The sequence below is a fragment of the Pezoporus flaviventris genome, unplaced genomic scaffold, assembly GCF_033815535.1.
Source record: "Pezoporus flaviventris isolate CSIRO_AGI_PZ_B2104156 unplaced genomic scaffold, CSIRO_AGI_Pfla_v1 ptg000031l, whole genome shotgun sequence".
NCBI lineage: Eukaryota > Metazoa > Chordata > Aves > Psittaciformes > Psittacidae > Pezoporus > Pezoporus flaviventris.
In genome coordinates this window covers 24,973,941-24,986,457 of record NW_026892579.1, presented here as the reverse complement: position 1 = coordinate 24,986,457, position 12,517 = coordinate 24,973,941, and the positions used below count along the sequence as shown (strand labels likewise).

Here is a 12,517-nt window from a genome sequence, read left to right as displayed (position 1 = left end):
TACACTTTTGTTGAAAAAGAGGCAATAATTCCATTTAGTTACAGCCCTGGAGTCCTGTACAATCTGCTCTTTTTATTAAGCTATCATTGCTTATCTCTTTCTGCCCATTATCTAAAAGTCTGCACTTTTCTGTGTTCATTCATCTTTCAGTCATTTTCCCTAGTTCTTTGTTCCTGCAAGGCAGCTTTGTTGCAGGAGGCTCTGTTCTCCCAGGGCTCAGGATGGGCTCTTCTCCTCAGTAGGCAAAGGTCAGGTATCCTGTAGGAAAACAGCAGTGGTAGTTTGTGTGACAGCTTTCCAGCTGCTTGCTACTGCTTCAATTTTATCGTTTCAATTAGATGAAGTTTGCATTGGAAATGATGAGGAAGAACTGGCACAGAGTCTCCTGACACAAAGTCTGCTGACCTTCATGGTGAGAGATGGCAACGGAACAGTTGAGGGTAATAATTTCTTACATTTCTCCAACTAGCTGGAGACTTGCTTTGAAGAAAACTCTTTCAAAAGCGCTGCTCCCCTAATGCAAGCACCAGAAACTTAACTGAGGTATCTGGGCCATCCTGAGGACTTTTAAACGGGCAGCCAACCATGCTAGGAGCTTCCAGGATTATACTGAAGGTCCTTGTTTATACTACCTTTCAAGAAAAGTCAAGAATGTGTTTAAGTATGATAGTTTTGTGACATATAGTATGTTGAAATTACTGGTTCATTTGTGCTTTTTTGCAGTTTTCCTCGCCCAGTGAAGAATACATGGTTGAACAGGAATGCACCAGCACAAAACAGGGACTCTGTGATTCCTTCTCTTGAAAGTGTGGTCTTCGGCAATAACTACGCAAAACAGTTATCAGCAGATGTAAGAGTATATCAGTTTAATATTTTCTTTGTATGGGCAGTGTGAGTTTTCTATTCTGCAGAAATATTACTTGGTAAAGAATGAACTTTCTTGGAGTTACTCTGGTTTGCCATTTGATATCGGAAATGACAGTTGTTCCAAAAGCCAGTGTTACATGCTCAGAAACACGCAGATGAAAGCTTACCATATTAAGTGTTTAACCTGTTCTTTAACATATTGCAGTCCATTGAAAATCACAAAAATATGGATGAGGTTTGTGAAAAGAGGCAATTTGCTTATCTGTCTCTTTAGTTATTCTGTTAACACTTCATGTATTATACAAAATTAATGTGAGCCTTATCTATCTTCTTTTTTTAGGGTTGCAGTTTTGTTGTTTCAGAATCTTTTCTCAACCATGCTTATAATTTCCACTACACGCTTTGTGCCAGTTTGCTGCTTGCTTTCAAAGGATTACATAGCTATTTTGTTATGATAACAAAGGAGCTCCCCTCTTCTCATCGCATTGAACTGGGTATGTAGAACGTAATAAAATGCATCACTTTCTGTCAATGTTTATTAAAAATACCACTCTTCTAGATTAAACTGGCATTGATTTCATACATCTTGTAGATCTAAAATCTCTTTGCTTGAGCTGAGCTGGAATTAATAACTTTTTAAAAAAAAAAGAAGCAAGTACTGTCAACATTACTAATAAAATGAGGAGATAGCAGCCTGATTTTATGCAAATATTTTCTTGTTGGTCTTGATTTACCCTGTTATTGCAAATCACTGTGGTTAGTGGTGAGAAAGAGAAATTTTTAATCTGAGTAGCATGCTGTACTTGTTTGGTTTTTATATGGAAACATTGTACATCTGTATAAAAATTGTAACTCTGTAAGCTTTGATTTGAAAAGAATATTGTAATGGAAACTTACCTTAAAAAAGACCTACAAGAAAAAATTGCTGCTGGCTCAGTTTTTAATGTAACTTTGAGGCAGCCTTAGTTACCTAAGAATTAGGAAAATATTTGAATAGACAAGAACTGTTTCTATAAAACTGAGTAGTTAAAATACAGTTTCAGAGAAGCTATTTCTTCAGTGAAGTTAAAATTAAACTCTTACAGGGCAGTCTCATAGAAAAAAACAAGTTCTGTGGCAAATAAGACTTCCAGTAACTACATTTCTTAGAAGTAACTGTAAAATTGCTACATTAAATGTATAGAAATGTACATTACATTTCTGTAGAGTGCAGGTATATTAGAGAGCTTAGCCTCAACTTGTGAACTAAGAGAGGAGTGGAAGTCAAAAGGAAAAAAATGTTAGCATTATAAAGGATGATTTAGACTTTCTCCTCATCAAGCTTACATATTTTTAGTCATGTAAAGTTCTATTTAAATCTGAAAAATAGGTCTTTTGGACTTTACATTGATTTCAGACAGCATTTATTGAATAGGGGTGTGGGTTTTTTTTGGTATTGGTTAATTTTACCAATGTCAAAACTAAGCATTATGAAGCAATAATGTTGGAAATTGAGATATGAAAGCTATTTTAAAAATATGATGCAGTCAGTTAGTGATTCAAACAAAAAAAAATGTTTCACTTGTATATTACAAAACACAAAGCTATTACCAAAAAAATGAGGGAGGGAGTGCATTACAAATCTGAGCATAGAAAAATACCAAAAGCTGAGGCTTTTTCTTTATAGAAGCAAAAATACTGCTACAGTTACAGTGCAAAAAGTATTTCTGTGTCAGTTATCTTAATCTAGATATGGAGAGGAGCACCCTGTTAAAGGAATGACTCAACTCTTAAACTTCCTTTTAGGGATAAAATGTGTTTTTTCCGAAATAGAGTCTAGTGGCACTGTTGTTGTAAGGCTAGGCGTGCACTAAATCTTGATACTTTGGTGTTTCAGATAGGACCTTCAATTCCCCTAAAACGTTCCTGCAAAATCTGTCTATAACAGAAAAAAGCCAGCCATTGATTTTCATAGTTGGATTGTATCTTTCAAACCTCATTGAAGTCACCAAAAACATTTTTGTACGCTTCAGTGAACTTGAGTCACACCTTTTGTCATTTCTGTGGGTAATTTAGCTTACCTTTAGAAATGTAAGCTTGAACAGCAATTCTCAAAATAAATACATGAGGAGAAAATTATTACTGACATTTAACATTCATTGTACGTATTTTGCTGACGGTTTGTTTCTTGTGGAATTTTTATTTCTTTTTAAGTCTCTGCTAGAACTACTTTGTTTTCTTATTTGTAAATCTGTTTAATTTATTTCAGTTAATTTTTATATACATTGATTGGGACAATTGATAGAACAAAAAGGACTAATAATGTAAAAATTAAGCTACTTTTCATTAAAAATAACTAATGCCTTCCATTAATGCTAATTTTTCTAAAATTCATCAACATTAAAATGTAAAAGCTGTGTTTCTGTGATGTCTGCAAAGAAACTGAAGATCTTCGCACTTCACAAAGTACACAGTTGTCATTTGCATTTATTTTTTATTTTTAAAATAAATGAATGTTTTATAGTGGAGATCTATGTCTGAAGTTTAAATGCGCTTTGCAGAAAAAATGTTTGAAGTCCTGTTTAAATCCCAGAATCATCACTTTTTCTTTTAAATTAAATTATTACCTCTTTAATTTTGTTTCTTCTATTTGCTTTGCTGTTGCTCTGTTATATAATTTTAACACAACACAGTGATTTTGCAGAAGCATGTGCAGACAACTGTGGGACTTCATAAGTGTAATTGAGCATTTAAGTATTATTGGTTTCAGGAAATAAAATATGCTAGCTCAATGTATATCACAAGTGTTCTAATCTAGAAACTACACTAAAATTATATGCTTTCATGTACTGATCTAACTGCACTAATTGCTAGGCTAGCAATAAGCTTTTTTACTAACTTTAAGGCAAATAATAAATCTCAGATGAAAAAAGGAGTGTAGTAACTAGCCATGTGTGTGCAATCCCTATAACTAGCCAAGGCCAGCATGCAGGTCCTTTATGAACGCCTTCTCAGAAGAAAATATCCACGAACCCAGAGAGACGCCTACCTAGGTATGTTTTCAAAGCAGGTGATATAACCCCTCAGCTTTTATTAATACTATAAAATACTATATTCTTATAATATAAAATATTACATTATTTTCTAAACAGGAGCACTATTTCACTATTTGGCCAGAGTGAACATATATTGAACTCTTATGAAGTCTGCAGAATTGAGCTGCTTATTTCTAGGCTGAATATAGATAATAAAAATGAGAAATTATTACTGGTGTTTGATTTAGTGTTGTCCTAAACAAAAATGATTAAAGAGGTCAGTCAGTTGTTACCATTTAAATAAAATAGCTAATTATTAAAGTTTTACATCACACGCAGATTTTTTAGATTATTAAAGACTAATACCTTTTCTTCCTGAGAATTCTTTCGAGTTGCTTCTGGTATCTCAAGGCTTGATTCTTCCAAACACTACACAAGACATTTTCAAAGTTTAACATGAATTTGTCTGTATCTAAATTGCCAATTTTCCCTTTGGAGAGTGTCAGTGTCGGCCTGGACAAAAGATGACAGTGTTGTTTTTAAGCACAAGGAAGTTTGTGATGGGAAAAGAATAAAATGGCAGTACAGTCTCATATTAGATCACCAGCTTAATAATTTATAACTATATTTTGGTTTTGTTTTTAAAAAAAAGATAAAACTAGTCTGTAGCAGAACCAGCAATATTGCATCAGATATTTGCTGCATAAACATTATTGCTGTAGAATGTTATGGTTAATTTCCTTTTGTCTTGTATTCCCTCTATTATTTTATTATTATTTTTTTATATATGACATGATAGTTTGGGATTTTTCCATAATAATTTTAGACTTAAGTTTTAAAGGTTTGTCACAATGCAACTGAGGATAGGCTTTGAACAAGATAAGTAATCAGCATTGTGTCTCATAAGTAAACATTTACTTTCACTAATGTAAACCATAAAGCAAATGATATTTTCACTAATGTTAAAATTCATGTGGCCACAAACTCACCAAAAGTAGTATCATATCAAACTGTTTTCATATATTTTCAGAATATTTATAAATACATATCTTTCAGAAAAGTTAGTACATGATGTACTGTTCAGCTAACAGAGGTGTACGTAGTTTCTTTCAAAAACAGTTCTAAAATTGTCTCTGAGAACTTAATGCATTTCTTCAGTTTGCATATTTTCTCAGAACTTTGAGTTGTGTGAATTAGATTTAAACTTAATGCCAAACAAATTAAGTGTAACGGATACAATTAGTTGAAAATCAACATATACTTACCAAATCTAGGTGGTATCATTGGAAGACAAGTTGAGTAACCAATCACCCTGTTGCCATTCTGTAAGCCCATGTTTATTATCTGTATCCTAGATTTATTGTTGTGGATTTCAAGGCATGTTTTGTTCATGTATGTTTTCAAGAAATATTGTAGGGTTTTTTTCCTTAATACTGTCCTTCAGAAATGAATTTAAATATAAATAGTTGTTTCAGACAATTTTAGGGTTTATAAAGTGTTCCCTTCATATAGAAGGAAATTAAAACATAGGACTAAATTTTTTGATTAATTAGATTCCCTTAAGTAGACTAGGAATGATTAACAAGGAAAAACATCTTGCATGAAAGAAGAAATCTGTTTTCTTTATATATAAGTCATTTGAGCTTCATACTGAGTTTAAGCTGCCATATCATGGAAGATTGATTTGTTCTTAACATTGACCTGTTGAGAGAAAGGTCAATTAAAGAACAGTTTCATTTGACTAAAACATGATTCCTCAAACAATTAAAGAATTGTATTAATATTAATGTAGCTATCGAATCAGGTAAATAATACACCTGTAGAAAAATGGTTTTGGCATAGGGTATCTCTGGAAAATCAGAGGTAGATGAGGAATTGCATTATCTTGGTTGTGAACAATGACATTGCTGCTGCATAGCTGAGCAGCTGTCAATGCATAATCTGCAAACTGTATCATCTAAATAAGAGTATTTTCAGGTATAATTTTGAATGAAAAATTGGTGTTCTTGACAACGGATCATGAGTAATACTCAATTGCAGCCCTTTTTTTTAATCAATTCTATCCTCAATCTCAGAAATTGCTAAGAAATTATTTTAATGGGAGTTTATAATTTACTTGATTTAAAGTTGACTGTAGCATTTATTGCAGCTTCGAGTTTTATTTGATGGGTTCATTTTCCTGTTTTAAAACTATTTTGTGGGATAATTGGTTTTACTCTGCAAATTGGAAAATACATGTTTCATGGATATGTCTTCTCATCTTTCCAGAAAACATAGATGTAGAAGTTCGTCTTACAGAATTGTGTGAAGAAGTAAAGGTACAGGGTTTTTTCATGTATTAACTAAGTGAAATAAGTATAGAGTATGCTCATTTCATGTGCTACTTGGAAGTAAACTGTTTGTTTCAGTAATTACAATCTATATGGGTTTTGCCAACACATTTCAACGTTTTCTTATTCAAAGAGAAATGGCTCAACTTGACTCTGAAGCTTAACTATTGATCTGGTGGCTTGGTGTGTCAGTAGTAGCCATGGTAGCCTTTGTATATCATGAAACTGAAGCTTATAGAAAGGTGGATTACTTATATTAAAATAAAATTTTTAATTTTCTACATTTAGAATTCGAATTCTTTGGTTTTGATGGTATTAAATAACAATGTTAGAAGATCAAGCAGTAGTAGTAAGTTGTACAAAAGCAGATTCTTCAAGTGATCCCCTCACCCGGAAGCACTTGTCCTGATGCTGTCTCGTTCTGTTTTCATCATTTGCAAGGAAAAACTGTCTGTTTCCAATTCCAATGGAGAATCTCCCCAGCTCTCTCCTTAGTCAGAACTAGCCCCAGCGAATAGCTAATTTCCTTGTCACAGCAGAGTTTAAACCACAGGTTTTAAAACTTTTTTGAAAGATTGTCCCTGCTTTGCTGGCTAGTGGGCCATCTGCCTGGCTGTTGAACATCAGGCTTAATTTTCATTACTGTAGTAGTAGTATAACTTCAAGGAAATGTAGTGCTGTCTTTAAAAGGATATCATTAGTATCTGCAGACAAAGCCAGCAGTTAGCTCTCTCTATGGCCAGCTAATAATCTTACTTTATGTATTAGTTTTTTTATATGTACATTCTTCTGTTACTCCCTTAGCTTGGTAAAGTATGTTCATATTGTTTCCCTTTTCTCCATTCTCTTCTTTTGTGCAGTTCTCATCAAAAATTCCTTTTATTTCCTCTGTCATCTGCTAAGTTGGTATTTCAATGTTTGCAGTCCTTTTCCTACTTGCTCTTAATATTGCCAGGTATTCAGTCTTTGCTGTCTTTACTTTTTAAACCCTTTGCCTCAATGCCTTATATGCCAGCAGTATGTTTCTGAAAAATGGTGGTTTTTTGTAATCGCAGGGAACATACGCCTGTCAGGCTACGATTGACTGCTGTGGGACCATAGCAAAGTATTACAGTACGTTGTTAATAAGGAAAACCTTGTTTCAGTGTTTCACACTGAGTTTGTCTTGGTGTGATCTGTTTCTAGGAAGCCGGTACTATAACACTGATTATGCTTAAAGTATATGTAGATATATAGCACCATATAAATGTTATTGTGAGTTGGGACTGTTGGAGATATGCCTTTTAAACTTCTACTATTGTATCAAAGTTGTACTAGCACAGTGAGTATAGATTTTCTGTTTACTGATTCCTTTTCTTTTCAGGCACACTGTGTGTTAGAAAACGCAACTGTTGTAACTCAGTTACTGTTGCACAATTGAATTGTGCATTAATTTAAGGTCAAGAGTCCTAATTCTAAAAGACAACTGGATAATACTTAACACAACTTAAAATAATCTACTAGTGTTGTATCATAGGTTAATTCAATTCTGATACTTGGGCAAAGCAGTTCTCATTTGAAAGTTATTTTTTAAATTGAAATTCTCACTGAGATAAAGTAACCTTTTTATGATTCTTGTCAGTACATTATGGTCTCATCTGTTAGTGATGTAAATATTTTTTCCTGACTTTAGAAAATGGAAAATCCTGATGAACTGGCAGAACTTATAAATATGAATCTTGCTCAGCTTTGCTCACTTCTGATGGCTCTCTGGGGGCAATTTCTGGAGGTCATTACCTTACAAGAGGAGGTCACAGTATTACTAGCACAAGAGCATCACACTTTAAGAGTAAGTATTGACTCTGTCTTTAAGACCTCTGGGATACTCATACTCTTACTGTGACCCATTGTGTGGAAATGTATATCAAAATGAGACTCCAGATTCTAATATTTCTAGTTTTATTTGGGAGAGCTAGTTGGAATCATAAAGGGAGCTGTCGTTATTGCATATGTTGCTTGTGTATCATGTTGTTAGAGCTTATTCTTGAAATACAATGCATAAAATACATTATTTATGTTTACAAACCAACTAATTCAGTCATCTTTTGAATAAGAAATGCAATTCAGAAGGCAAATTGCAGTCTGTGGAGTAAGATGTAATGTGCAGAATGATGTATTTTTCTGTAGGAGGTATGCCTTGCGTGGCTCCCACCCTACATTTTACTGCCCTGCTGTATTTAGGCTACCTGCTTCCATCATAAAACAAAGCGTACTTTCCTTCTGAATTAAGAATTTATAATGTTCATAAGCTCTGAAAAGTCTCTCAAGTGGGATTTTTAAAAAAGAAGATATGTATTAGAAATTATCTGGCATGTAAGTATGTATATATATGTATAAAAGCATACATATAGTGTGTACCTGCACACACAGTTGATCTGTGTATATGCATATACAGTTGCTGTGGGCCTTTTACATGCAAAAACACAGCAATGCTTGTTCCAGTAGTGAAATATTTTCAGATATGAGCTAAAGTGTTACTCTTACTTTCCAGTGAATGTGTTTTCTGTCCATTCTTCTGTGGGCAAGGAGTTGAAGAAACCTGACATTCTAAAGTTTTCAGAGAGGACGATTCAATAAAATAAAAAGAGATAAACGATGACACCCACCACCCCTATTCATCAGACGTACAGCCTGATCTTTGGCTGGTCTGGCATTGTTACTGTCTGACTTCACAACCTGTGCCTTTGTATCACGTTACAGAATAGGTGATTTTATGAGATTATCTGAAGGTGCTTCATGTACAGCCTTTTACAGAGAGCTTGTTAGAAGGTCTGGTTAATAAAAATAGACATTATCAGTGCTTCATAATAGTCTCAATCCAGAACAAAGTCTGTCTTAAGGCCTTAGCTCTCAAAGATTTGATTTGTCTCATCAGCATTTCTGTCACTTCCATCAAAACCGTTTCTCTTCTTGTTCTGGAGGGAAGCGTATGAAGGATACTTTGTGGTCTTATGTGGTCTTATGTGCAGACTTGATAAATCACATTTAATTAGGGAATCATGGTTGTGGAAATGTCCTGTTTTGGAGAATAGATGGAATCTCTCAGGAAGAGCACAAGGCTTATTTGTTAGATGTGCTAACCGGAAGGAGGCATAATCATTGTACTGGCTATCTATGAAGCTCACCTTTCTTTGCTTTTCATGTGAATTCTGGAACCTTTTCACTTAACTGGTGGAAGCTGTATGGACCAAGAATTCTGTTTCACTTAGCCTGAACTTGCATTCAACTGCTTGCATGTTAGTGTTTGCTCAAGTATTTATTTAGTAAAACCAAAAGAAGTATTAATATTTTTATTTCTACTGCTTCAGTATTGGTGTTTTTATGATGTATTTAGCTTCTTAAATGTGGTTCCTTTTAAAATCTGTGTTGGAATAATTCTCTCTAGCTCTAAAATACCTTATTTATTGAATTTTACTACCGTTGGTTTTATTTTAGGGAGTATAAATCAAAATAGTTGGTTATACTGTGTGAATTGGGATGTTGCACGTATTCAAAGTATTTCAGTGATGCTTTTCAGTTTGCACAAAATTCGAATAACGGTTCGCTTCCTCCTTCTTAAATAAATTTAAAAAAAAAAAGGTAGAATTCAATTTCATGCCTGCATTTTTTTCCCTTTCAAGTTTCTATTATGCCCACTTCTTTTGTTATCTGTCACTATGCATAAATAAACTTTCCTAACTTGAGCTCAGGGGTAATCTCTCTTATAACTGAAAAACTTTTTTACTTTTTCAAAGAAGTGCCTGATTGCTATTTCTTACTGAGTTCTGCAGTTACTGGATACTTCATTATCTACCCAAACATCAGAGAGTGAAAAGGAGATGCAGGACATGGGAAATCTTACAATTAACTTTTTATTTAGGGCTGATAGCAAAGAGCAAACAGGCTGACTCTTTAAGAACTGAAGAAGATGGCATTGGGAAGGAAATTTTACCTGAGCTAACTTAGAACCAGCAATGTGACAGTACTTAATTTTACAAACAATTAGTAAAATTGTTTAACAAATGTGACACTTGTTTTCTGTTCTCCAAGATGTGAAGAGCTTGTGTAAATACTTTGCAAATATATGTAAATAAATTCATATAATAAACCATAGCTCCACTGGACTTGCTACATGGCAGTAGAGCAGGAGCCAGCAGTCCATAAACTTCAGTAAACCTTGAAGTTAAAGAGATGATAAATTTGAGCCTGGACTCTTCTAAGAGCATGCTCAGTTGTTGACTGTGGATTCTGTTTTGCAGTGCTTAGCTTAATTGTAATTTGTATTAATAATCTCTTGAGAATTTATATTCCGAGAGTTTGTATGAACTTCTTTTGGGAAACCTACAATGATCATGTTTCACCAGAGGCATTATCTGCACATATCAAATGACGCCTGCTTTCTGGTTACTGAATGTAGTTGAGATTTGAGAGGTGACCTACTAATTCTCCCCTTGAGAAAGTATCTGTCCTTTGTAGAATAAGAGTTTGGTACTATACAAAACTGTTATAAATAATCCTTTTTATTTTGGAAACTAATATTCTGATGTGTTTGCCACTGGATGCTAAATCTCTTTTTTATTTTACCTTTTCATCTTGCAGTATTTGAGACTACACTCTCCACTGTAAATTTATCTCCAGGGAAGTATTAATCTAAGATAAATGAACCCTTTTAGAAAGTCATTAATCTGACTGGTTTAGGTATTTGTGTTGAAGGACCCCTAGAAATGTCTGTCATCTCTATTTGGTAAATTGCTTTCACCCTCTTTGTATGGATGCTTATAAATCAAGTATTTCTGCTGAAGTATTGTTAGAAAATAGAGTTATAATGGAATAACATGTGTAAGTATTTAAAATTACTATTTTAAACACTTATTTTTACTTGTTTACTTAAGTATTTAAACTATTTTCAAATACTATGAATATTGAGCACTGCATTAAAAAAACAATAACATTTTAGGTATCCTAGAACATCTGTCGACCACATTATCGCACCAACAAGGTTTTAAAGCTGTGTTTTACTGAAAAAAAAAAAATACCTAAGAGTATGGTTTTTTATATTACAGAAAGTTTGCACACTAACGCTAGTTCACCTCTTTGTTCTATAGTGACATCTTCTGGTAGGTCTGAACATGATCTTCCAAAATGATTTCTTTCAGTTGGATTAGTCATAAAATAGGAGAACTGAGAAATAAGATCTCAGACTGTTACACATAAATGTGCAGGGACTCAATATATTCCATGGCAGGTTTTCTGTAAAAATTTTTCTCTTATTTACACTGGAAGGACCATAAAAAACATAATTTGGGTAAGTCTGTAGGGACTAGGATAGTGGATACAATTTCCTCCTGCAGAGTAACTCAGGAGTCATCCCAAATTGGTAGTGCCTCAGTCAATGTCACCCAGCTGGTAGTCATTCTGGTTCTGCAGTGCCTGTTTACCATTGTGCCAGCAAATGCCTTGGTCCTTCCATTAGTTAAGCACTGATTAAATGTAATAAACTACTGTTGGTTTGGTGGTTTTTTGTCTCCTTAATATTGATTTATGGGGCTTTCAGAGTTTGTTTTTGGCTAGTTTTATACCATTGCTGTTGTAATAAGAGCTGTCTGGAGCTGGTAATCAGATTTTCTTCAAAAACACTGGAATTACTTAAGCAATTATGAACAGGATTTACTGCAAACAAGAAAAAAAGCATCTTCCTTTTTCTGTTTGAGAGAGTAGCAGAATTCTAAAGATCTAGTCTCCATATAACTCCATTTGCTTTCTGTGGTAAAGTGATTGCTCGCATCTAAAGTCAAAACTACCTGGCTTGAATCCTGGGAAACGACTTTATGCTCTTCTCTGGACTTAAGCCAAGTACAGCTACTAATCAGGCAATATTCCTGTTACTGTTTACTTCCTGTTACCTGATTGATTATGATCTTTAATTCATTTTAAAGTTGCTTAGTTTAGAATGATAACCAGTCCACTCTCCATGATCAGTTGTTCTTAAATCTAGATTTTAACCTGTAAAATTTTCTCCAAGTCTATTGTGCAACAGTCCTCTCTTGCTGGGAGAAAGATTGGGGATTAGTTCTGACAAAATAATGTATTTGGAAGAGAAACGTCTGTTCAGGAAAGTCAGCTGGGAAAATGTAGAGGAATGCATAGGAGCACCAGTTCTGACACCATATCTGTATGCATGAACCCCATTGTGATTTCTGAAGGAAAGCAGACACATCTTTGTGTCTGCTCACTGCTGAGTGGAAGTTGCATTTTCAAGAAAGTATCATATTTGTAGTGTTTTTACTT

At 34.0% G+C, this 12,517-nt stretch overlaps 1 protein-coding gene across 7 annotated transcripts in view; it reads left to right on the top strand.

Moving 5' to 3' along the window:
• Positions 1-12,517, top strand: part of FAM135A (family with sequence similarity 135 member A) — a 93,882-nt gene that overhangs the window by 52,216 nt on the left and 29,149 nt on the right. For 5 of the 7 annotated variants that reach the window (XM_061460512.1, XM_061460511.1, XM_061460515.1 and 2 more), the window contains 5 exons: positions 724-850; positions 1,208-1,361; positions 3,822-3,899; positions 6,150-6,199; positions 7,884-8,039. In XM_061460512.1, coding sequence (XP_061316496.1) covers positions 724-850; positions 1,208-1,361; positions 3,822-3,899; positions 6,150-6,199; positions 7,884-8,039 — 565 coding nt within the window. Of the gene's footprint in view, positions 1-723; positions 851-1,207; positions 1,362-3,821; positions 3,900-6,149; positions 6,200-7,883; positions 8,040-12,517 lie in introns of those variants that run through there. The other 2 variants (XM_061460513.1, XM_061460518.1) reach the window with 2 other exon arrangements.